This window comes from Helicoverpa armigera, chromosome 1 (assembly GCF_030705265.1).
Source record: "Helicoverpa armigera isolate CAAS_96S chromosome 1, ASM3070526v1, whole genome shotgun sequence".
In the NCBI taxonomy this organism is placed as follows: Eukaryota; Metazoa; Arthropoda; class Insecta; order Lepidoptera; family Noctuidae; genus Helicoverpa; species Helicoverpa armigera.
Window position 1 is genome coordinate 2,788,866 of NC_087120.1, and position 26,650 is coordinate 2,815,515.

At 37.6% G+C, this 26,650-nt stretch overlaps 3 protein-coding genes across 3 annotated transcripts in view; 1 reads left to right on the forward strand and 2 right to left on the reverse strand.

Moving 5' to 3' along the window:
• The window catches only part of LOC110377588 (solute carrier family 35 member C2), a 39,792-nt gene extending 37,872 nt beyond the window's left edge, over nt 1–1,920 (reverse strand). The window contains exon 1 of the mRNA XM_021336514.3: nt 1,528–1,920. Within this exon, the coding sequence (XP_021192189.3) occupies nt 1,528–1,713 (186 nt within the window). The 5' untranslated portion in view covers nt 1,714–1,920. The remainder of the gene's footprint in view (nt 1–1,527) is intronic.
• An 836-nt stretch (nt 1,921–2,756) lies between these two features.
• On the forward strand, nt 2,757–4,822 carry LOC110377594 (uncharacterized). The gene has a single exon (XM_021336528.3). It carries the CDS (start codon nt 2,966–2,968, stop codon nt 3,728–3,730), a length of 765 nt encoding a protein of 254 aa, XP_021192203.3. The 5' UTR covers nt 2,757–2,965; the 3' UTR covers nt 3,731–4,822.
• A 305-nt stretch (nt 4,823–5,127) lies between these two features.
• On the reverse strand, nt 5,128–24,915 carry LOC110377578 (pyruvate dehydrogenase phosphatase regulatory subunit, mitochondrial). The gene is made up of 16 exons (XM_064037996.1): nt 24,523–24,915; nt 23,852–24,064; nt 23,345–23,508; nt 22,821–22,954; nt 19,804–19,906; nt 19,547–19,648; nt 18,775–18,947; nt 15,410–15,602; nt 14,519–14,668; nt 13,947–14,107; nt 13,355–13,503; nt 12,614–12,911; nt 11,828–12,007; nt 10,962–11,162; nt 8,581–8,687; nt 5,128–8,245 (listed from the first exon to the last, which is right to left on the reverse strand). The coding sequence occupies exons 1-16, from the start codon at nt 24,768–24,770 to the stop codon at nt 8,113–8,115; spliced, it is 2,709 nt and encodes a 902-aa protein (XP_063894066.1). The 5' UTR covers nt 24,771–24,915; the 3' UTR covers nt 5,128–8,112.
• Nucleotides 24,916–26,650: the final 1,735 nt, after the last annotated feature.

The window sequence follows — 26,650 nt, forward strand, 5'->3', positions numbered from 1 at the left end:
AAATCGTTAAATCACACTCAAAAATCGAGCCATTTCAAATCCTAAAAAATTACTATATTTTCTTAGTTATCTTGTTCATAATTTACCCTTTTTAACCGACTTCCCAAAAAGGAGGAGTATATTTGCAGTTAGCAACCAAAGAACATTTCGTAAATAACCTGATGCATAAAAAATATGGCTTATCTAAATAAAAATTTTTCTTAAAAAAAAAACATTACATTTAAATATATTTTCTTTTTTTTTACAACTTATATGTGTTACTTGGTAAATGGTAATGATAACTGAAATGAATATTGTACAGTAACTAACAAGGAAAAATGTTTAAAAATTGAGTAGCATTTGAGGAAAAATAATCAGCCTTCAGTTTTTTTTGTATGCATGTAGATTATGTGTTTTACTTTAACTTTAAGTTATACATATACAAAATATATTAATGGTGTCTTTTGTGAGTGTAAGTTTACTTTTCATACTTAATAGTAAAGGAAAGTCAGTTTGATTGTCACTTTAACTATAGATAGTGCTTAACCCGTTGTATGCCACGGTATATACATATATGAGACACAATAATTGATTTTCTATTGTTTTATAATTAGCTGCATACAAGCAGTTGATGGCAGGTGAAACCATAGAGAAGAACTGGTGGCTTGCAATTTGGGTGTTCATAGGAGTTACCTAAAAATGCTGTTTTATATTTTTGTTCTTGCAAGCAGGTTAAGATATACAAAAAGGAAAGATTAAGTGCCTTCTGTCATGATAAGATGTTGGAAAGTATCTCAAACTCCTACTGTGTAATGGTAGGTTATAAGAAACATGTTATTTTAACACATCTTAATATAAATTGTACATAGATTTATGTCTAATTGATAACAGCTTGTCCTATCATTGATTTAGTTAAATAAATAATATCTATAGCCAGTAAGTTTATTGACCAAGATAAGTTAGATTAAATGTATTGGAGTTAATGCAATAATTGATAAATTAATATTCTGTAGTACCAGAGAAAATTCAGTATTTTTCTTTTATTATTTACTTTTATACAGTGTTTATTTGCAATTTTAAAATCAATAAATATTTTCATATGATTTCAACATGTGTTTAATACTTTTTATGTCCAAAATAATCAAATTAAGTTTAATTTAACTCTACAAGGTGCATGCCAACCACATTATAAATAAACAGAAAAACTGACTTCAAAACATGACTAGTATACAAACCAGTTTTATAGAATACTTAATTACAACTTGACATTATAACTAAGCCAAAATGTGCAATTATTTTTGACAAAACATTTAGTGACGTAACTAACTTCGAGGTGGAAATGCGCGAGAATTTGCGAAGCAATACAATAAGCTTAATTTGATGAAAATAATATCGCAAACGCAAACTAAAGTAAACATTTGCTGTATAAATAAAAGTAAAGTACGCACAGCGGCAAACTCAAACATGGAACATTGCGAACAACTTACAAACACGTAGCAAAAAAACAAAACATGTTAAGCAAATCGTCACTGATAACAGAAGCCTTACCGTCAACAGCCATCTCTGGTAAAACGTGAGGCCGATAGACAGCGAGAAGTACAGGAGAATTAAGCCCAAAGACAGCAGGCTCTTCTGCACGCACACTTCAGACCATTTCGGTTTCGGCTTCGTTGTAAACACATCCTCATCAGCATCCGACTTCAACGGCAGCTGTTCATATTTTGCGCCTGGCATGGTCGGCGCAGGACGACGAAACCGCTTTCAGAAACTCACTATGGCGCATATCAGCTAGGATTTTCGTGCAAATGAATTTTAAACAACTTTAAAATACGACTTGCAATAAAGTTTCACGATTCCCGTTTCAGCTGGCGAAGCACTCCGTCCACCGTTTTACCACAGACTAACTATAATATTGTTACGTACGAATTTACTCGTGTACCTATACTTGCTATGTTTGTATAAACACAACTTCGATGTTGTCGTTCAATAAAATCAAGTGCCAGCATGGAAGGAAAACTTTTAAAATGTGGTCCGGATTTCACATAATTATTTTTTAAATGAGTAGAAATTGCACACATTAATTTTGCTTCGAATAACGTCAAATTGTTTCAAAATACCTTCGAATAGAATAAAGATGTCTATTCACAGGATCCTCGTGTAACCCAGGTTTAGTGTTAATTTAAACGCTTACAAAATTATATTAAACACTGCTTAGTGTTTAATATGTATATCTAGTATATAACCACATTGATTTACTCTGGGACCTAAAAATCAGATAAAAAGTAAGGTACCACTCACAGTTATAGGCCTTTTTAGAATTATTGAGTCCTCTTTAAACATTGCATCATTGATCATCATTATCATCTCAACCGCACGACATCCATCACTAGCTGAACTCCCATCTTTCATATTAAATAGACCATTGAAGCTTGGAGTCCTGGTTAACCGTCAGCTTAATAATTTTACAGCGAGCTTTATGTGAATGTCATGGTCCTGCTTAATTAAGTAAGTTGGCAACATTAAACAATCCTGTCAAGAAAATAAAATAGTCTATGGGACACATAGTCTATGAATATCAATGTTGCCAATTTAAATATAATGTGAAAAAAGGTATTAAAATTTATTTTTAATATCTGTAATTGAGCAGATATTATTACCATGTGACAGTTTTTCTGTATCAATAATGTAAATTTTGATTATTGTAGCTCTTTTTTCCAAAAGTCTAGGTCTATTCTAGCTCTTTTTTGTAGGCGATGATATAGCTGTAGCTCTTTAAAGAAATTGAGTTGGCAACACTGGTGGAAAATTGATTCCAGTTCCCTATTTCGTAAACAAAAAGAAAGATAACACAAAATACGTATTTATCCTTCTACCAAGGAACCTATTAGAAATGACGCACTATATTATAAAATTAATAAAATGGTTTTGATTCCTTAACTAAATTTTGTGAGTGACTTTGAACAAAGGTGATTGTACAATATTCAAGATGACTGACTCAAGTTCTTTTACGTCTTTGTTTGCTTTGGTGGATAGTCATTTATCCAACTGCACTTTGAATGACAGCCCAAGCGATGGTCGTGTCGGTTCACTGCCAATGCCGATGCTAAACCTTCCTCGAGGATTGTCTGACACTCGGATCTCATCGTCGTCGCAGAGATTGCCTATTCCAAGGTTCAGTTTGAGTGAGAGCCCCATCGCTAATGTTCTTTCGGAGCAGCTGTCGAATATGCTCAAAGCTAAGGAGCTTAAAAAGCAACAGGAAGAGGAACAAGAGAGACTGCAGGAAGAGATGCGAAGATTAGAAATAGAGGAAAAGAATTGTGTAATAGACTTGATGAAAGCAGTGCAGAAACCTGGGGAACTGAAACCAACGAAACCTCAAGAATCTGTGAGCATCAGCAGTTCCTTTGAATCACTGATTTTAGATGGCAAAGAGTTTGCTAACGACTCCTCAAAGGAGTCTGCTTCAGAAGCTGTGCTGTCAGCTCCGGAGCCTGAACCATCATTACCGATTACCACAGATATGTCATACATACTCAAACAAAAAATTAAAAGTGGGAAATGCTCAGCATTTGGAAAAGTTCTTACTTCACGTTTACGGCCTGTAGCCGCTCCTTACTTGAGAGAAAAGGTGCCTTCAACCATTGTTCCGTTTGACTTCAGCACCAAATCACCGTGTGACTTGATTAAAGAGAAGCTAAAGAGAAAGCCGGTGCACACTGTCAGTAATACGTACCATGACTTTTTCTGATTAATGGGGGTTGCTATTGATGACAGTGATTCTGATCAATAGTAACGTTAAAAACATGATGTTAGTATAGATTGGGGTCACTGCATCAATACCCCTTGTTAGTGTAAAATAATGTATTTTTATGACTTTTTAATTTAATATCTAGAAATTGGAATTATCTGGTTAATTACGTAATCATTGCATTAAATAATCTATAGTTTATTGAATTTGTAAATTTGAATTTAATCCTCTGGTTGTGTCTAGAGGGATTGAGAACATCCATGGAGTATTTAACATGGAGTTACTTCACCTTTGTGTTTTAGATGACAACCTTCATACAGAAGACTATTTTCATAGTGTTATTGTATCACTTTAAGAGATTAGATAATAGAATTGACGAAACATGTATGCATACACGTGTATAAATATTATGAATGATTATTATGACATTGATTTGAATATTAATTATTGAATATGTAGCAGTTTATGGCCCCATTAACAAGTGGTAGCAATTAGTTTCTTTTTTCTATGAAAAAAAGATCAATAATTCAGCACAGAACCAAAAATGGTCTTTGGGTACATTTCTAGAACAATTGTATTGAGTACCTATATTCTTTATTTTATTAGAGCTCTGTAGCCTATTGTTGTTAATATTAGCATAAAAATCTTAGAAGTATGTTGTCCTCAACCAGAATTACATAGTTTGTAAAATTACTATATTCTGTATACTGGTTAATTTATCTGATCAGTCTTAATGGCTTGCAGCCACTTTCTTCATCAAAAGTAAACGAATTTGACCGTTACTTTTACTCTATGACATTACTTTGGCGTTTACTTTTGATGAAGAAACTGGCTGTTAGTGATTAAAGCACTTACTTCAATAAATTATTATAAGTGTGAGGGTTTGGTGTAGGTCAAGGTAACATCTCGAGGAAAGCCTGACTTTTAAAAAGTTGAAATCTGTCTGAGAAAACGTCCGTTTATTGTGAAACAACTGTTTACCTCGACTATTAAAATTCATAATAAACAGTTGTTTTCCTTAAACCTAGAAGTTGATTTTGTGGGTAAACTTGGTCCTTAAATACTTGTAAATAAAACATTTGTAAATTCTTGCATTGATTTTTATTTCTTTATAATTTATCTAATACTAACTAATACTATAGTATTTTCGCCGTAAAACGATATGCTAGACAAACTTAAATTAAGTGCAGCATAAAATTTTAAACGCGCCACGTAATAAGCAAAAAACTATTGGAAAACAAATCATCTTTAATATATACATTCTTCATTCGTTTTTCAATTATTTTTACTGTACATTGATCTGTACAACTTTAATTTGTTTGTATTTATTATGCTTACTCTAAGTCTAAAATTGTAATTTCTATTGCCAACTCATTCGTTATACAACAATTGATTCGTAAGGTTGATTATTTTATTACTTATGAACTGACAGACACATGATTACGGCGAAAATATTAGAAGTTCCTATCTACAAACAAAATAGCTCAAAACAATAATGGCAAGACTTCATTTCTTATTCGCTAATAGCTATTTTACACGCCATTTATATACTACACGCCTAAAACTTTTGACTATCTATAAAAAACAAAAAAAATTGGAGTTGACAACAATTTTTCCTTCATCATGCTAAGAAATATGTGTTATGTTTGTAAACATAGTTTATTATCATATATCCAAGCCTAATTATTAGCCTGGAGTGGGCTAAAGTCCAAAATAGACCTTATGCTAACGCAGTTACGTACTTGTTTCTATCAACAAAAATATTGGTTTGCAAAGGAAACATTTCTTCCGTGTTCTTTTGAAAAGAATTCTATAGGTGAAGATAGAATGTACATTCGGATAGTTAACTTAATCACATCCTAAAGTTTCAAGAAAATTTAATTAAAAATAGAAAAACAATTTTACAGTTTTTTACATTTACAGTAATATTTCATTGCTTAAAGAAGTGATAAATAATGGACATATTTGTAAGTATTTGAGTAACTACTGTATTCTACATATGTTATTGAATATTGACTATAGTAACTAGTCTATTGCAATACGCGGTTTTGTGTATAAGCTATGGCGAGGTCCTATTTCCTTGTTATGAACAACCTAAACATGGTCTGTGTGTACAGAAATAAAGAGAATTTTGTTGAAAACTTAGAACTGAAACACTTATCTTAGGTACTACACGGAGTAAGGAACAACGAGCGGAGATGCCATAATACAGGTAAGCCAGGCGCCTTCATCTAGGTCAAATATGCACGGTGGACATTTTGGCGCGCTACTTTCTTAGATTTTCCGCTATGATATCTCCGCTAGTCATTTTGTTCTCCGTGGTGCTATATAGCTTACTTTGTATGTACAGTATAATGTAATATTAGATGCATTTACAGTTGCCAGATCTAGTAATGGTGATTCCCAATATTCTGTCTATCTATTGTTCTGCTTACTAGAGATAGAAAAGCATTGCATATTTGGTGCTAATGTTAAAATGATATCATTATATCAAGCAAATCAACAGATGGAAAGAATTTTGGGTGCATCCTTTAGTAGATAATTAAAATATTGGAGACTTTTGAAATCTGATGAATGTATTTATACTAAAGTTCATCAGCGTGTATTGATCTTATAAAAATGTGGGTTAAAGTGAATTGAAGGCGATCTGGCAACATCGCTAATTTACAATGGAGAGCAACATCTAAGTTCTCTTAACTACTTAGTATAATGATACGTTTTGGGTGCCAACTGCCGACCGCACATCCCGCGTCTGCATGAAGTCGGCCGCAGCTGCACTACTGGGTTGTATGTATTTACATGCAAACGTTTTGGCTCAAAGCAGCATGTGCGATCGGCAGCTAGCGTTCAGAACGTACCTTTATAAGTTTATGTTCGGCTGCCAAAGATAGAGCAGGTAAGCCTTTACTGTTTACAAATTTTAATATTTTGGCTGTATCTATGTACATTGTACATGCTTGATTTTACATGTATCTAATACAATTTGCTTACGTAAAAATGTTCAAACATCTGCATCTGCAGGTGATTTTTATACAAAATCTTATCATAATAATCTCAAAAACAAATTATTTCGCAAAACAGACCACGAAGAAGCCTTGACTTAATGTTATATACAAATACCATACACTTTATAAAAACAAAAATAAATAGAAATACAAAAGAATAAATCCACTTCTCATTTTGGCATATTTTTAACTTTTCGATTTATAAATCTCCAATAAGCTAAACTTCTACGTAATTTTAGTACCACCAATAAATTTTATAACATGGTTTCTCAAACCGAAAAGGCAAATTTTGGCCCGCTCCATTCCTAATAACTTTATTAACACTTTAATACAAGCCTGTTTAACTTGTTTTTTATTTATTTAGTCTAATAATCTCATAATGCTTATTATCTTTTTATCCTTCATTTTCTTTGAGAAAGACTTTTTATGAGTAATGTTTTACTTAAAATGGTATATTTTATACGAGTTTAGTATGGCATATAAATTACTTATTATATTACACCTTATAAATTATCTGCCTAGCCCTTCCCAACTAAGTTGGGGTCGTTTTCCAGTCTAACCGGGTGCAGCTGAGTCCCAGTGTTTCACAAGGAGCGAATGTCTATCTGACCTCCTCGACCCAGTTACCCGGGCTACCCAATACCCCGCCTCTACCAGTACCCCTGAAAGCGATAAGTATTTTCTATTCTTAGCATAAATATATAAATAAGTGGACTTTATCTACAGATTTACGTACTTTGAGCGCTTTTTAACTTATTTTGATATTTGTAATGAAAATGACTTCTTAAATAATAATGACTAATATATTAGAGAATAATGGAAGCAACATTTTTTTTTTAATTTTCGGAAGCTTATGAAGTATTTTTTCTGAACGTATCAAACATCATTATAAACAGTAGCCGCACACTGAATACGAAACAATATCCTTTTCTAAAAGAGTGTCAGTACTTTGAGCTGCGACAAACCCAATTTAAAGTTAGCAGTGCCCTTTACAACTTTACAACTTGTCTCCTATCACACTTTCAGGTTTAAGATATATTTATTTTCCCATAAGAATTATAAATTCACTTACATCAGAAATCTTAGAATTAATTTACAAAAACGTTTGTGGTTGCGCACAGTCAATAACACTTTTTTCACTTAACTACCGCAAAAAATTAAATAATACTTAAAATCAAGAAACTGTAGGGTAAACGATAAACAAACACCAGGAATACGAGCAACTGGAAGTGGCATTGTACTAAGGTGCGCTCAGTTTTCTAAAACTTTGACATTTAAAAAATACCAAATTTTGTAATAAACGTTAAATTAACCAGTGAGAAAAGTCAGTTTGCCTAAGATTTGGAAACAGTGCCTGGGGTCGTGAAAATCTTACATTTACGGTTGATAGTGACGTCCTAAGAACTGTTGTGGTTCGTGCAGCTTTCTCGTCGCTTGGTATACGTCGCGTTCCTTATCCGGGTATTTTGTCGGCAAGTTCGGAGAGTGCAAATTCAGTTTGGCAGCGTATCTGAAAAATATAGCATGTTATGTGTTAAAAATCGATACTACGTTTCGGAGGGCTCGCTAAACTGTAGGTCCCGGCTGTCATTGAACACCTTTGGCAGTCGTTACGGGTAGTCAGAAGCCAGTAAGTCTGACACCAGTCTAATCAAGGGGTATCGGGTTGCCCGGGTAACTGAGTTGAGGAGGTCAGATAGGCAGTCATTCCTTGTATAAATACTGATACTCAGCTGCATTCGGTTAGACTGGAAGCCGACCCCAACATAGTTGGTGATGATGATAAGGAAGCAAGGTAATTTAAAAACACAATTAATTTCTATAGTAAAGTAAATATAATATTACCTGATACCGCCGATATCTATTTCATAATGTCCGCTGAGCACGTAGTCGTTCGTGATACGTTGCGGGACTCCATTTTTATCTAAGTTTTCGACGAAACCGAGGCATACCTGAAACATTATTAATTTAAATTAATTAGTGAAGGTGGTATTGTTGTTCTATTAGCTTCTGTAAAGGGCTTTATTTCCTGTACCTGGATAAAAAGTAGCATAAATTTATGAAACTTCAAAACTACTCAAACGAGGTCAAAACATTTTTCGCTCTTTGAAGCTTTAACTGTTTGAAACTATACAATTCCCGAGTAACATAGGCTATATTTTATCCAAACATGGGAAGAAGATCCATTTGCAGACAAAGCTTAGTAGTTTTAAGATACAAAGTAGATCTTAGAAGTAGAAGTAGAACCCAAAACAAAAATGTGAAAGACTGCCAAGTTCGATAATATGGGAATGCTTCGCCTATAAAAGAAGTGAGATCTGAATAAGTACCAAGTTCCATACACATACCTCAGTTAAAAATAGTTACTTTTTTAATGATGTCACTTGGCAAGTTTTCATACACCTTGTTATAAACCTACTAAACGCAATGAATCAAGTATTTAATTTTCTATTAAAACTTGCCAAGTAACATCATTAAAAAGTAACTATTTTTAACTGAGGTATGTGTATGGAACTTGGTACTTATTCAGATCTCACTTCTTTTATAGGCGAAGCATTCCCATATTATCGAACTTGGCAGTCTTTCACATTTTTGTTTTGGGTGGGATTTCATTTATTTTTGTAAGGTTGTTTATTTTATTTTTTTCTTATGATGAAGTTAGTTAAATAAAGAAATGTCTCATTTATACTATCTTTTAGATTTTTTAATATGCACTATGTTTCTTACAAAGAAATGAACTAGATTAACTAAATGGACTAGATTTACCAACTGACTGACATGACATGTTATCATATATTATGTTCGTGGATCAAAGTTACACATTCGTTATTTTGGAAAATGATTCACACTTGGCCGTTTTCAGATTTTTACTTTACTTTGACTAAATACAAACCTTTGTACCATTCGAAGATATATTATATAAATATAGATAAATTTAGTTCGTTTTACTTCCTTAGGGGTATAAATTTACAGCGGGTATAAAACACCTTTATTATTTTGAAACCGACTCACACTTGGCCATTTTCAGATTTTTCCCTTTACCTTGACATAAAGATCTACCTCCATGCCAAATTTCAAGTCAATACGACCATTGGAAGTGGTCTAGGTTTTTGATGAGTGAGTGAATCAGTCAGTGAGTGTCTAGTAAAAATAGCGATTTTCTGACGTCAATATCTCAAGACCTACAATAGGTATATTAATGAAATTTTGTATTTTAGATAAGTGAGGGGGTCTCAACAGATACTAGAAATTTGATATGCGTAAATAAAATAGATTTTGAGTTATAGGGGGGTCGAATTTGGCCCGAAATGGTTCGTGTAATATAACCCACGGCCGGTGTGTCGCTTTTTTTGCTCGAACTTGGCGGACACACTGCCTTGTGTCTAGATGTAGGTGCGGAAACCTGAGTAAAATATAGCCTAAGATCCACTATGTACCTTAAAGGCTCAGAAACTACATATCCGATTTATAAAACGCTTTTATGGTCGGAAAGCTACACTATCAAAATCGAAAAAGACAGCCCCCAAAACGCCCACTGTTCCGGCTTCGACGTCACAGCGGGCTCGGGGGGGCCAACATCACCACAGCACCGAGCGGGGAGGCGCATGCGCGCGGCGGAGAGGGGCGACCAACGCCATCGCGCCGCGCTCCACAGCGAGCCGAGGACATCGAGCCGTGCGCTCGACGGGGACGCACGCGCGCGCGCACAGACAGACCAACGACAGAAAGACTTTGACCCCTCCCGCTGTGGGTTAGCAGCGGTGAGTTAGTGTCATGCCCATTTTCACCAACAAATACCTAAATTAAGGGATCCCCTAAGAGCATTTACGAAACACTTAGGTCGCGCCATCGTACGATCGCTCCCAATTAGGACGACGCCTTACTGACTAAAAACCGTCGTGTTCCGTCATAGGCCTTTTATGTATGAGGGCCGCGGTATCTCTTTCGAACAACCCGCAGCACGACAGAAAGACCTCACGTTCATTTTCATTTACATTCCACATTTGTCTTATAAACATTGTAAATAAGTTTTTATACAACGATTAAACTAAATAAGTAACACCACAGTCGTCGTGCGTCATTTCTCCTCTCCAGAGCATACCGAAGCAGAAACACCCATACTTCACCATTTCCTATGTGTTTTTGCTGGTATCCCCAATAAGCTACATTTTATCCAGATGCAGAGAAATGGTCCCCTAATTCCAATAAAAACTATAAAATCTCACCTGTTTTTTAAACGTAAACCCATAACTAGTAGTAGTAGTTTGCCCACAGTAATTCCCGTCTCTATATATCGGCTCTCCGCCCCAAGACCACATGTCCAGTTCATGATCATGGTCGGTCAGCAACAGTTGCACGTATTGCCGGCGAATACCTTCTTCCCGCTGTCGGAGAAGGGCGTCGCGACCGATGAATTTTATGTCTTTCTGGAAATTGAGAATTGGTGTCGTTAGTAACTAAGACTTTTAAGGCCTTACTACAAAAACTTAAACATCTGTTTTACACAAACTTAAACATCTGTTTTACACTTGTCTAAAAAAAATGGTGGCTGCAAAATAAATTGTGGCCATATGTCAACGTCATATTCTGTAATTTTTTTAGACAAGCCTTAAACTGACGTTTAAGTTTTTGTGGTAAGACGGTTAGTTGTTATTGTATCAAATAGATATAAAAATACAGTAACAAATTAATCGTATTTAAAAACGCGCTTTCATGTATCACAGCCAAGTTTATTACAAGATCTTTCTAACAAGTCCAAACACGCCTATGATACGATACTCCGTCATGAAATGCCCATGCCCATCTTCCAGCACCATCATCAGATCAGTTCAACAATGCCAGTTTTTACGACGATCCTTAGAAGTCAAAGGCAGATGATGAAGAAGCGGGGTTCCACCAGATATGATCCCTAAAGTCGTCCACCGACAAGGTGGACAGACGACCTTATAAAGGTCGCCGTCGACGCTGGATGCAGGTCGCCTCCAACAGGTATCTGTGGAGATCTAAGGGGGAGGCCTATGTTCAGCAGTGGACGTCCTATGGCTGAGATGATGGTGATGATGATGATGATTCCAAAGGTCCAAATACTTACATCGAACTTGACCCGCCAAGTGCGGCCGCACTCCAGCGGCGTGGTCATGGTGTCGAGGTCCTGACCCCAGAAGGCGAAGAACTTCTCCACGCGAAGTGCCCTCGACGCGTAGTAGCCGACATGAGATATGCCGTACTTCTCGCCTATCGTCATCAGACGGTTGTACACGTGGAGGGCGAACTGGAAATGAGTAAGTATTTATTTATTTATTAAGGGACAAAAAATAAAGTATTAAAACTAAGTTAACAATCTTGCAAGATCTATCATTGTCCACAAGTTAACAAAAGAAAAGAAAGTATGAAAACACATTACAGCAAAATAACAAATATATAGAGGTAGTAGATTTGAGGCTGATGATCCTATAATTACAATTTCAAACAAAAGTTTAACAGCTTTTATATTAAACTGATTATTAGCTAGATTAAATATATTAAGTTGTGTGAATATGTAATATATGAATGTAATAACATCAAATATAAATTATCATAGACGGCTCTCATTGAACATCTTTGGCACTACAGATAGCCAGAAACCAGTACGTCTGACACCAGTCTAACCAAGGGGTATTGGGTTGCCTGGGTAACTGGGTTGAGGGTCAGATAGGGCAATCGCTTCTTGTAAAGCACTGGTACAGCCGGTAAGACTGGAAGCCAACCCCAACATAATTGGGTAAAGGCTAGACAGATCATGATGTATTTGCGTAAAAAATCCTATCAAGACTGTTCACCATTACTTAACTACCCACTAAAATAGCATATACATATATAAAAAAATATATTAACCTACCTCATTAGGAATATACAGGACATATCCCAGCTCTCCCGTGTGCGTCAAATTCATCGCTCTCACACCATTGGCTAAAGCCACATCGATCTCTTTAAAGGTAAAGAAAGGAAACTTGGACGGCGAAAGATCAGTGTCTGTCAGTTCAGAAAGCAGGTTTCTCGTAAAAGGTCCCATGATGCAAATTGCTGTGTACATGGATGTGACGTCAGAGAGAGTCACTGAACCGTTTGCGGGAAGATGGCGTTTGAGCCAGGCTTTGCAACGGGTCTGTTGTATCGTTGGAGCTATCATCATGTAGCTGAAATAGAATTGTTAATGTTAATTTTTCGGTGAAGATATGGTATGTATATGGTATCATTCCAAAAAAAGATACATCTTTTATACTAATATTATAAAGCTGAAGAGTTTGCTTGAACGCGCTTATCTCAGGAAATACTGGTCTGATTTGAAAAATTCTTGCAGTATTAGATACCCCATTTATCGAGGAAGCCTATAGGCTACTTTTTATCCGGGTTCGTGGTGAAGCCGCTGGCAGAACCTAGTTTTACTAATATTAAAATGCTGAATGAGATTCTTGCTTTTTAAAATTTCCCGTCATTGCTAAATGGACAAAACGGATAAGTAGTTACTAAGTGTTAGGGCGGGCAAGCAAACAAAATGCAAACACACCCTTTAGCTTTATAACAACGGTATATCATATACTAAAACCTATGTAAGTACAATAAGTGTGAACATACTCACAGATTTTCAGACACCCTGGCGAGACTGCAATCGTTCTCATAGCCCCCGCGTTCGTTCTGCATGCCCGTATGTATGATACTGCCGACTGGTACATCCACATCGTTGGAGCATAAGTACTGGAGTAGGTCCACTACTTCGCGACCTTGAGACTGAGGAAAAACAAATTGTCAATGATTTTATTTTTGTCTTCGAAAAGTCGTGGTGGCCTAGCTAGTGGGTAAAGAATCAACCTCTTAAATATGAGTCGTGGGTTCGATTAGAGGATTTCTAAGTATATCTTGGACACCGTTGACTGTATTTCGGATGGCAAGTTATACATTAGGTCCCGGCTATCATTGAACATCCTTGGCAGTCGTGACGGGTAGTCAGAAGCCAGTAAGTCTGACACCAGTCTAACCGAAGGGTATTGGGTTGCCCGGGTAACTGGGTTGAGGAAGTCAAGTAAGCAGTTGCTCCTTCGCATCCGTTTAGACTTGAAGCCGTCCCCAAAATAGTTGGGAAAAAGGCTCAGGAGATAATTATGAAAGAAATAATAAAGTGCCGATAATAACGTGCTTTACGGTACAAAAAAATACACCAATTTATTACACACCTGTATATCAATCTTAGTGAACGAGGAGTAATCAGCTAACCCCACTCGTTCCCTACAAGCCCAGTACTCTCTCTGCACCGTGTCGAACCAATGTGGCTTGTTAAACGTCTTCGTGTACGCCACCTTAAATGGGCGGGGCTTGTCCGACGCCTCTTTTGGATCTGAAAAATGTTAAATAATTCAAAACTATTCCTTAAAAAAAAACTGGCCAAATCAAGGCTCAAGGTTTCCTTCCATACTTTAATGAGATATGGATGAAGAGACATATAGCTTAGCAATATGGTAACTTTTTTATCCTTTGCTCCTTTAAATATAACTCAAGTATTCTATTTTTTTTTTTGTATATTTGTAAACCGACTCTAAATATTAAAATCATAAATCAAAATCTTCACTTATATTATAAAAAGGGAAGATTTGATTGTTTTTTGTCATGAATATGCTCCGACACTACTGAACCGATTTAAGTTAAAGTTTAACTCTTCTCAATTAACATAGGCATTTCATCCGAGTACGGGCAGCAGTTACCACGAGACGCGGGAAAACGGCTAGTATATCCTAAAAAGAAAGCTTACCAACAGTTTCGAACCACGTAGGTCTTTCATAGCCCATGACTTGTCCGAACACGGCGCCATTGTCGCGCAAAGTCGGGTAAATAGGCGACAGTCGGAGGTTACGACCCGTTTCGAACTCTTGGAACGGATACGGAAGACCGTAGTGGACACCTGAAATTATTAAACGGTTATTTTTTGCAATTCTTAAAAGTTATAATAAGATTTTTAGACGTAGGTAAATAATTTTTTTTTGTACCCTAAAAGCGCCCAAACTACTAAACAGATTCTGACACTGTTAGCAAGACCCCACAAAAACAATTGGGATAAGGGCCAGAAGATGATGATGATGTTAGAAGGTTAAACTAAGCCCGAGTAACATTAGCTACATTTTATCCAGGTACGAGATGAAGCATCCTCGAGATGGTGTCCCAGCTGATTGTCGGCCACAACGGCTGTTCTCTTATAAGGAGATCAGCCAGCTGCGCGGGACATAAAATAGTGCACCTTCTTTTTCTTTCAGACTTCGCGGGCTGCTTTGTGATACTTATTAAAACCCTCAAAGCGTTTTCGGCCCAACTCGTGGATCGAACCCGAGACCTCGCGCACTGTCGTCATGCTTGCGACAACTTTACTAGACTAACGAGGCAGTTATTAGGTAGGTTCTATTTACTACATAGTATAAAACAAAGTCGCTTTCTCTGTCCCTATATCAATATGTCCCTTTGTACGCTTAAATAATCAAAACTACGCAACTTATTTTGATGCGGTTTTTTTAATAGATAGAGTGATTGAAGAGGAAGGTTTATATGTATAATAACATCCATTAAATAGTGGGGATATACAGATATCCCGTGCGAAGCCGGGGCGGGTCGCTAGTATGTTATATAACAAAAGGGCAAAAACAATACTAACCAGGCACCTCTTTAACGCGGTCTCTCAAGAACCTCTTATTGTTATGTAGCCCCAGAAACCGATTAAGGCCGAGTTCATACATGTCGTATTTAGAGTAGCCGTCGACTATCTCATCGGCCGTCGCTTCAGCCACCCCGCCGGCGGCTGATATGCCTACAGTCTTCATACCAGCCGCTACGTGGTAGTTGAACATCTGGAAATAGTAAGAACATCATCTAAAAAATATGCCTAAAATAAAAAAAATACCTCCTCTCCTACTACGGGTCTGCTGGAATAGATTTCATTAGAAATAAGCAATACCTTTGTACTATTTTATGTTACTTTTACTTGTTGTGTTTACTGTGTACATAAATGGTTAAAGAAATAAATAGGACTCCAATAATACTGTGGGTCAGCAGCGTGAGGGAGTGTCAAACTCTTACTGACTAAAACCCATCATGTTCCTTCTCAAGCCCTTTATGTACCAGGGCCGCGGTAACTTTTGAACAATCCCGGAGCCCGTGTACCTAACACCTCCAAACTCTGGCAAATACTATACTGAAAACCGTATCAGAATCGGTTCAGTCAAACGTGAGATAATCGCGCACATGTATACATACAGGTCAAACTTAGAACCACCTTTTTTAAATCTCGAAAAAGGCAAAGATCGAGAAAAACACAAGAATATATATTTTTTCTATGCTTTCCTATAATAAGGAGAATTATAAACCAATGAACTATGAAGTTAAGTCCTGAAATAAGTATCATTAAAGAGTCATACATGTACTATCATTATAGGTAGAAATATATTTAAAGAGTATATGTACTATCAGTTACTTTATTGTATTATCTACCTAACATAAACTTATTTCTCAGAGGCGCTTAGTGCAATATAATTTTCATGGTGATGACCGAACTTTTTTATAATTTTTTTAAGCTCATAAATTGCAGTCAAAGGTAGGTCGTATTGATAGTACTTACACTCCGTAAAAGACATACATTCAGTAAATACACTAAACTAATATGTTCATTACAAGTATAGAATTAATTAAACAATCACAAAATTAAAATCTTCACAATTCTTCTTTCAGTTTCTTCGCAGCTGCGATTCAGTCCGCCCTCAAAACGTCCGATTTCACGAATTTAGCTCTGTACGCTAGCATTCGTGGGATCGAACGAGTTGAAGAGAGAAACCCCGACGTCGTCATCTTCATGTCATGCTTGTCATCTTCATGCACTGACCTCTATATTTACCACTGGACCGGCTGCTGTCAACGTGCTTTTGTGCCCGTTTGATAATCGCCATTTTGGTGCTGTTAGACGTAGCGAGTGTCCGTGGTACTAAAATTATTTTACAGTGAACCAATGAACAAACACTTCTCTCACAGCCATTTCAAATTGTACGTCAAAATTAGTTCTGTGGACACTCGCTTAGACGATATTGGCGCTTCAAATGGGCACAAAAAAATTGCTGTCAAACGTACGGAACAACCGGTCCAGTGGTAAATATAGAGGTCAGTGTCTTTATGTCATACTTGTCATCTTCATATCATGCTTGCTTCTTCTTTGCTGCTTTTTATAGAACAAGATGCAGCGGATCCCAGGTCCGCATTCTTTTGTATAAGCTGAAAGTTCATTAGCATAAGTCATTATTGTCTGGCAAGGTTGGAACTATCAATGTCTTGCTAAGGGATGACTTATATTAGGCCGGGCCGTGTCCGGGGCGTGCCGTGTACGTGGCTCGTACGGGGCACGGACGTGAAACATCATTCTCCGAGCCTTTTTCCCAAACTATGCTGGGGTCGGCTTCCAGTCTACCCGGATGTAGCTGAGTACCAGTGCTTTACAAGGAGCGACTGCCCTGCCTGACCTCCTCAACCTAGTTACCCGGGCAACCCAATACCCCTTGGTTAGACTGGTGTCAGACTTACTGGCTTCTGACTACCCGTAACGACTGCCAAGGATGTTCAATGACAGCCGGGACCTACAGATTAACGTGCCATCCGAAACACAGTCATTGGTGTCTAAGATATACTGAGGAAGTACATACAAACTTAGAAAAGTTGCATTGGTACTTGCCTGACCTGGAATCGAACTCGCGCCCTCATACTCGAGAGGTTGGTTCTTTGCCCACTAGGCCACTACGACTTAATATTATGTCGTAATATGTCGTAATGTGTATGACGAGCGTCGTTTGTGGCAAGGACGGGCCACGGCCGGGCCGTGTCCGGGCTTTTACTTCATACAAAATGTATGTAACGTTTCACGTCCGTGTCCCATACGAGCCACGTAGGTACATGGCACGCCCCGGACACGGCCCGACCTAATATAAATCATCCCTAATGTGGAAACTTCATCTACTTATTACCCAAGTGTGTCTTTTTATACTTTTTACTATACAAAATTCTTAATGGGCTATTGTTCTGACCTGGTGGGGGCGCTGACAAACTTTCAGCTTTAATACAATAACGTGGGTCTGGGGTCCGCGGGCTCTTAGGCTATTAATAAGATCTTCTTCTTCCTCTTGCTTTTACTTGGGGTCAGCGCAATATGTCTTTCGCTTCCATTCTTCCCTGTCACTCGTCATACTGACACTCACTCCCTTTTAATTCGTATCATCTTTCAGGCAATCCATCCATATTTTCGACTATTAATAAGATATATTTACTATATCCTAATTTTTAAGTAAATTATTAAGAAATCAGTTTTTCAAACCGGTAGCGCGACAAAATGACAATGCATTTACTCCTAGGTTTGAAGAACATTCTCACGCATAAAGGGTTTCGAAGTCTTATCTAGATATTTAAAATGTGCAAGAAAATACAAAAAATACGGATATTGTAGGAAAGCCCCCCTAAAAAACTTATCTTATTCTTGTTTTCGGTTGTCATAGTGGTCATGATTTATAAGATTATGAGATAAATTCAGCAACATTAATACACACAATAGTAATATAGTAGTATAATAGTACACAGTACAATAAGATTATTAGATACAACCTGGTAACAGATAGACTGACACTCAGCAGTCTTAGTAATAGGGTCCCGTTTTACCTTTTGGGCACGGAATCCTAATAAAAATGTAATTGTCAATTGCATAATTTATTTCACCAATATATGTCCGAGGTCCTTCATTTATATTCATTCAGAAGCTCTTTTCGGTCCGTTAGTATAAAACATTATTAAAAGGTAACCTACAGACAGACATGTGTTGCTGGGGAGTTTGTTGCGCCACTTCTTCTTCCCAGCAAAAGCACATAGGAAGTGGTGAAGCGTGGGCGATTTGGGGGCTGTCTTTTGTAAATTTCTGACGTTCGAAAAGTGCTGTATTGCAGCCAAGTTTGAATAGATGATTTATGATTTAGTATCTGAATAAGTGTGACCAACCTCGGGTGCTTCTCCCACAATCCACTTGCAATCCGGGGAGAATGCTTCGAGGCCGTTGCAGAGTTTGTGCAGCACCGCCTGGGAGAGACTCGGCACTCGTTTCAGCAGCTGTTGTAGAAGTACGTGAAAGTGGTCCCAGTCTTCCGGCACGCAACGCTGGGCCATTGATGTTACTGGGTAAGGAGGAACAAATTAATATGAGAAAAAAGGGATTAATTTTCTATGTAAAATATGTATGTGTAGAGAGAAAAATGAGTGGATTGATTTTGACGATACTTGGCAGTAATCTATCAAAATATATTTTTTAAAATCTGGCAGTGATAACTCGAGGAAACCTGGACTACAGTCTGAAATCACCAGCCTGCACTGAGCTAGCGTGGTGATTAACACTCAATCTGTCTCTGTTTGAGAGAAGGCCTGTGCCCAGCAATGGAACTATACAAAAACTGATGAGAATGATTCACATTATACACTTTTTTCGTACGATGCCCGTGTTTTTAGCACGCTTTCCTTAGACCAAACAGCACGTAGCTTCTTTTGAATTTGAATCTTTCAGAAGTATGTTCCTCTGATCACTATACAATAATATGGTACTGTCGAACTGATCTAATGACGGGAGAAGTCGGACGATAAGAACTGAAACTGCATGATGGAACCTCGTATTTGGACTTGTTAGTAAAGTCTTGTAATGATTTAAAAAAAGTGTTTTCTAAACGATTAAATTATTTTACACAGCGCTCAGAATGTTAATGTAACAAGCAATAATACTTACTTTCTTCTTCATATACGGGTTTGGCGATAGGTTCGAAGCCACCGGCGAGGATGCAGCCGTCTCTCTCCCGCAGGTAAATGTAGCCATCCGGATCGCGGATAACTGTTTACATAAAATTAACTTCAGAATTATGAAGAATTTTCTAAGCTCTCGTTCTCGGTTTTTCGAAAAAAACTCAAGGATAGGATGGGTCCCGCTTTGCCGCTCTCCAATCTAAACTTATATTAATTTAATAAAATAATTATAAGACTAATTACCTGGGGTCATCGGATCTAGATTGTCAATCGGCTTCGTATGAAGGTAGTAGTGTTCGCAGGGTAACAACGGCACTTTTACTTGCGGCCTTGCCAACTGGCCAACCTGAAAACATACACCAAAATGTACAAACACCTCGTACAAATATACATACAATACTTCATCTTTTAGGCTGGAAACAGTGCTCGGCCGACGGTCAGTGCTGACCGTACGTCCCGACCGGATCACATACAAAATCACGCGCGCATCGTCAGCGTAGCTGTGTGCGCGTTCATAGACTTGCACAGATATAGCTACGTCGGCCAACGGTCAGCGCTGACCGTCGGTCGAGCACTGTTTCCAGCCTAAACTTTAAATAATAACGGCCGTTCCTAATATATCAGAATTGTTTACTTGAAATATAATTGAGACATTAGCTCAATACAAGTAACGTACAATTCCTATCCGTCAGCACAAAGCTCCATTCCTGTTAAAGCTTCTTTAAATCTATTGCTGACTCTTTCTTTGTCAACAAAATAAGCAGTGTCAGCAATTGATTTAATGAAGCTTTAACTTTAATGGAGCTTTGTGTAATTGACAGTATGTCTATTAAACAAATCTACAGACAGATAAAATATAGGGAACGGCCAATAGAGTTTGAAGTGCGCTGCTGTCGTGGCAAACTTCCAATACGAAGGCACCCAAATTCGTACTTTAATAAACTTTGTTGCAAGAATAATTAAGATAATCCTGATTTTGGAGATTTTATGTTTGTTAGCTATTTATATACTGTCTATTTCTATTGCTAAATAATTTTAATGGAGTATTGCAAAGATACTTGATAATTTACTTGACAAGTTCTCTTTTAGTTAAAGCCACTTCATCCAAAACATTATAAAATTCGTTAAATAATCACCAAAATTCAGAACACTAACCAGAATTCATGAGAACGCCAGCGCACACAAAACGCCCACATAATTACTCGACTAAGGGAAGGTCATATCTGACGAAACATGCGTCGCGTATTATCGGTCGCATAACGGCAAAACAGACAAATTTTCGATAAAATATTCAATCATTCACATCTAACCGATGATGAGTTAGTGCGTCGATCATACACTTACGATACGCTCGACACATTGCATTTTCCATCAGATACGAACCTTCTCTAACTTAATATAGCTTTTGCATAGAACACCGTAAAATCAATCGCTGCCGGCACTTTTATTTACATAACAAAAACAATTGAATAGCTGCAGCAGTTTCAAAGATACTAAATAAATCACATTCGCTATTCTAATTACCTACAATCGCAGTCAAAACGCATGCGCTCAGGACATAGTAACAAAAAGTACAAGTCATTTTTCTATCTATTTTTAGCTTTCTTATATAAAAATGAATCGATATTGCCCTCGGTCACTGTATGACATGGCCACGACTAGAAAAATTACGTTTATTTATTTTTTGGTTTCTGTAATATGCAGTCTAACCAAGGGGTATTGGGTTGCCCGGGTAACTGGGTTGAGGAGGTCAGACAGGCAGTCGCTACTTGTAAAACACTGGTACTCAGCTGCATCCAGTTAGACTGGAAGCCGACCCCAATATAGTTGGGAAAAGGCTCGGAAGATGATGGATTTGAAGAAGGCATTTTATGGGACAAAATAATAAAAAATGGCGAAAAGATCGCTAGTTTAGTACAAAATAAAGTAGGTGTTAAAAATAAGCAACAAAACACAAAAAAAAATCTCGCGATAATGATGCATATTTTATAGTCAGTAGGATAATACGCTATTACGTTATTTCGCTTTTGCTATCTTCTACAACCGACATAAAAAAAAGGTTGACTCAGTTTGACCTGTATTGATTTTGATGCAGTTTTCAACATAGTATTTGTCAGACTTAGTAGAAGGTTTTGGTGTAGTACAGGAGTCGGTTTTACTTTATTGTATACAATTTTTCTGAACTAAATATTCCTTGGGGTATTATTAGTATAATTAATTATGGCACACTGCCAATTAACGACTGATTATATATATCTTCTTACAGGCAAGATCTTGTTCATAGGTTGCAAGTAGCCAGCATATGTAAGTAGCCAAGTAGTTCGACACAAATGATACATAAGTTCGCTATGCATACTAATTTAATCGAAATCTAGACGTTCAATTAAATATACCAAATCCGTGATAATCATAGGTTTTTTGTTCCGCTTTTACGGTTATATTTTTCGACCGATTGAGATTAATTTTGGTATGAAAAGACCTGATGTCCTGTACGGTACAAAGAAAAGTATAAAATGTTATAGCCTATGTTACTCTGCAATAGTTACTTTCTGATTTTGAAAGAATTTTTCAAATCGGTTCCGTAGATCTAGATATAGAGTAATCTTTCAAAGTACCAACAAACAAAAAATGTTTCCTTTTTACTAGGATATTATTATAGGCTGCATAGAAGTTTAAATAAATACTTGCAGATTGCAAAGGAATTCTGATTAAGTCATCATGTGATATCGTTCGCAAAAGTCTCTTTCAGCATACAAAGAAATAACTTCCGTTAGACAATACAACATGATAAGTGCAATATGATACCTGCAAGGCAATGTTACATTCATTCATAAAGTTTTTTCAAATAGAAACTCTAAAGATACGTTTTGAATTCTTGCAGCTGCACATGCTGCTGCAATTTCGATCCAAAACGGTTTTATGTACATATAAACCAGTAGCGAAGCTTTTTTTTTAGCTGTGGTAAACATCATCAAATGACTCCTCTCACTGTGGGTTAGCAGCGGTGATGGAGTGTCAGACTCTTACTGACTGAAACCCAACGTGTTCCTTCGTAGGCCTTTTATGTATCAGGGCCGCGGTAACTGTTTCGAACAATCCCGCAGCCCCGACAGGCCTTGGCGCTGCTGAGCACCGTCGGCAGTTGCAGTCGACAGCAAAAATTCAAAACCTACCTTTATCCCTATCGTTCTAGCCGCCGTAATGACAAGAGACACTGTCATTTATCCAATGGAATCCTAGATAAGGTTTGGTTATCTTACCTTTCTAGCCCAGAATCCAGCGCAGTTGACGAAATACTCGCACTCGATGGCACCGCGATTCGTTTCCACGCCGCAAACACGATCGTTCTTCGACAGCACTGCGGTAACGGCGCAATCTTCCATTACCCCCACACCTGATCACAGAAATATGTAGTTTAAAATCAAGATTTAAACAAAAATCGTTATCTATAGTAATGTTATAAAGATGATCAGTTTGCTCACTTGAATGCACTAATCTTACTAAGTGGACCAATTTGTAAAATTATTTCATTGTTACAGTACGCATCTTGAGGCACATGCGCAGGTTATATGCATTTTAAAAACGTGTGTGTCCAGCGACTTGCGCATGTACCAAAGCAAAGTAAGGGTAAAGGGTATTTTATAATATTTTATTAAGTGACAACACTTGCGCATGTTAATTTGTTCCAGCTACATGCACCGTGTAGATAGAAGGCTGCTTTAAGTAATTTTCATGGGATGCTGGTAAAACTGTAAGAGCAAGACAGTATTGCATAAAACCTTACCACTTTGGACACTTTCTCTCATCAGCGCCATGTTGAGTAAGTGTGGGTCTCCAACCCCATCTCCGGGTATCCAGAGCCCGCCCAACACGTCGTCGACGTTCAGAAGAGGCCATAACTCCTGACATCGCTTTGGGGAGACCAGCTCGCAAGGTATACCCCAAGATCTGTTTAAAAAGGAGTAACATTAGAACAATTGTCTTTTTAATTGGAATTTAAAATGAATATCTTGCTTTTATTATGGGAACTGTGGTTTATTCTGAAATGTGTTTTTATTTCTGTGTATAAGTGACAATCTTGTTGCAGCAGCTACATGTTAAACTGACGGGTTGTGGTTGTCATTAAAACATCTTCAGGTCAGATAGGCAGTTGCTCCATGTCTTTGTTCTTTCAGGATGCAGGTGAAACCATAGCAACCAACAAAATTTAAAAAATATTGAAAAATACTGCTCTACTTATAAAATTCACCCTGAATAACAACACTTGTGTCAACATCTCATTATTACATACACTGATTGACTCTTCATTCTTCTGTACACGGTCATGCGGTCGCGGTTTCTTGCCAGCAGTAGGGACCCACATTGTTTCCAGCCAGTAGCTCTGCCTTTAGCCTCAAGCTCTTGCAGGAGCCTTATAGAAGATTGGGTCAGACGCACTTGTGCAAGGGTAGGCTTGAAGGCACCGACCAGTCCTGAGGAATGCCAGCGACTGCCGATGCCAACTCTGAAAATATAATTATTGTTCTGCAAACACATTGATAAAAAACGATTTGTGGTGTTAGAATGATTAGTTTATTCAAAACTATAATTTATATTTTAATTTTATTAATTAAAATCACTAACTCACAAACAAGACTTTTTCTAATTTGTTGCTTAATTTGAAATTAAAAGATCAGAATTGCAAGTTGCATTGCAATAAAAATATTGCTTAAATTCCGAATCGCAAACTGACAAAGGTTTCTAATGGCTGTCCACCATTGAATATGCAATCATGAATACAGTACATTTTATACTAAACAAGCTTAAATACTGTTCATTTTTTACTGTTTCTCACTAAAACAAAACTATCATGTCGTATTGTACTCTACAATACGTACAACTCCGATGAATTCACAAGAAATATGAAACAAAGAGCCGTACTATACGACTCTACATATAGTATAGGTATGGGTACGTACGTACTTTTCTTTCTCTACGACGATGGTTTGGTCGCCCCAGCCGCGGCGCGCGAGGTGGTACGCCACGGCTGCCCCCATCATCCCGCCCCCACATATCACCACTTTAGCCTTCGGAGGCAAAGCCGAAAGACAACCCTCTAACCTTTCTTCATGGTCCAAGGCGTCTAATCGACTGGAAAATTCTCGCGATACTACACCTATACATTTATGAGCCCTGTACGTCCTAACACCCCGAAAACCTTTAACTAACATTATCTATCTGTTATTCAACACATTTGTACAAATAATACGCAAAATTATCTAAAAATAATCGCCGATTATGTGAGCGAGCCCAAGACATTTGTTTTGACGGATCGACCGGACGTAATAGTAGAGCCCGTAGACAGCCCGTAGAGCGCTCTCTGGCTGGCTCTGGGTAAACATGACAGCTATTCAGTGTTGTCAGAGCAAATATTTAATGAAAATTAGGGGAAAATCGTAAAAAATCCGGTCCTGCTTCCCCTTTACAACCAACAACGTATCCATTCTGATTGTCCATTTATTTTTTGGGGTTGGTGTGTATAGCATGTGTTCCTCTTCCACGTTTGCTTCTTTTCATAGACAGTTTATCTTTCACATTCAATCCATCATCGTCTGCCTAACCGTTTTCCCAACTATGTTGGGGTCGGCTTCCAGTATAACCGGATGCAGCTTAGTTCCAGTGTTTCGCACTCAATCAATCATACCGTAGTAAAAAGGCGGGAGAATTTAATAACACCATGAAACTGTACAAACCTTAAATAATTATTTTATCTCATTTGTATTTAATGCAGATGCGTAATTTGTGGAATAAAAATCCCTCCGCCGTCAAATGGATACTAAAAGTCTTAAAGTCTTCAAGAGAGTCCAATTATATATTTAGTTTTATAAATTCACACGTAACAAGCTTTTTACAACGACAACTGTCATTACACCTTATTGTCTTTTTTTTTTAACACACTTCTATCAATTTTTCGGCTATGTACATACCTAACCAAAGAGGTTGTACATACAATAATACTTTCCCTAATTGATGAGAAGTATTCAGATGCCTAACGCATCCCAATCCTTTCTCGCAAATCCACGAGCCGAGGTCTGGGAACTGCCTTGGTAAACACATCAGCCAGTTGATCCGTTGAAGTTGTCTTTACAACAGTTAGAGTTCCTTCTTGCACCATTTCTCTCACAAAGAAGTGTCTAGTACGGATGTGTTTTGTCCTCTTATGGAATTCTGGGTTGTGAGCTAATCTTATAGCGGCCTCATTATCCACTTTAAGGACAGGTATCTCTTCTAGATCTGTCATATCTGCAAAAATTCTTTGCAGCCATACTAGTTCTCTAGCAGCTTCACTAGCAGCCACTATCTCCGCTTCTGTTGTGGATATAGCAACTGTGGCTTGTCGTTGACTAAGCCAAGACACAGCAGCACCAGCGTACAAACATACTACGCCAGTAGTTGATCTTCCAGTTGTAGAGTCTCCTCCGTGATCAGCATCACTGTAGCCTATTAGCTGTTTAGGCTCACTTCCATATGTCAATCCGAGAGAGATTGTCCCCTTCAGGTACCGGAATATTCTTTTAACTGTGTTCCAGTCTTCCTTTGTAGGATTCTCAAGCTTACGAGAGGCTACTCCCACCGCATAAGCGATATCGGGACGAGTGCCTACCATCAAATAAGCGAGGGCGCCGACTGCTTCTCTATAGGGAAACTTCTTTTGTTCTTCTGCAGGGACCACTTTCCCTGACTGAATACCTTCTTTCTCTATAGGAGTAGAGACTGGATTGCAGTCAACCATCCCAAAACGCTCTAATATCTTCTTTAAATAGGCTTCTTGATTGATGGTTATAGAACCGTCACTTGCGGTCTTAATTTGAAGGCCTAAATAATATGAAGCTGGTTTGACTGTGATCTTTAATTTCCTTTTCAGATCTTCTAGAAAGCCATTCGCCAACTCTGCGTCTGTAGCAGCGACTAAACCGTCATCAACATACAGAGTGATCAGAATTTTCTTCTGTCCAATTTTCTTAGTGAAGAGACAACAATCACCATCACTCTGTTTGAAGCCCATCTCTAGTACTATGTCCTCAAAACAGCTGTTCCAGCACCTTGGTGC

Coding starts and splice junctions, on each gene's coding strand:
- LOC110377594 (XM_021336528.3), top strand. CDS start 2,966: ATGACTGACTCAAGTTCTTTTACGTCTTTGTTTGCTTTGGTGGATAGT.
- LOC110377578 (XM_064037996.1), bottom strand. CDS start 24,770: ATGTTAGTTAAAGGTTTTCGGGGTGTTAGGACGTACAGGGCTCATAAA. Junction 12,008..12,613: donor TCCTGTATATTCCTAATGAG/GTAGGTTAATAT, acceptor ACTCATTTCCAG/TTCGCCCTCCACGTGTACAA. Junction 8,246..8,580: donor ATAGATATCGGCGGTATCAG/GTAATATTATAT, acceptor TATATTTTTCAG/ATACGCTGCCAAACTGAATT.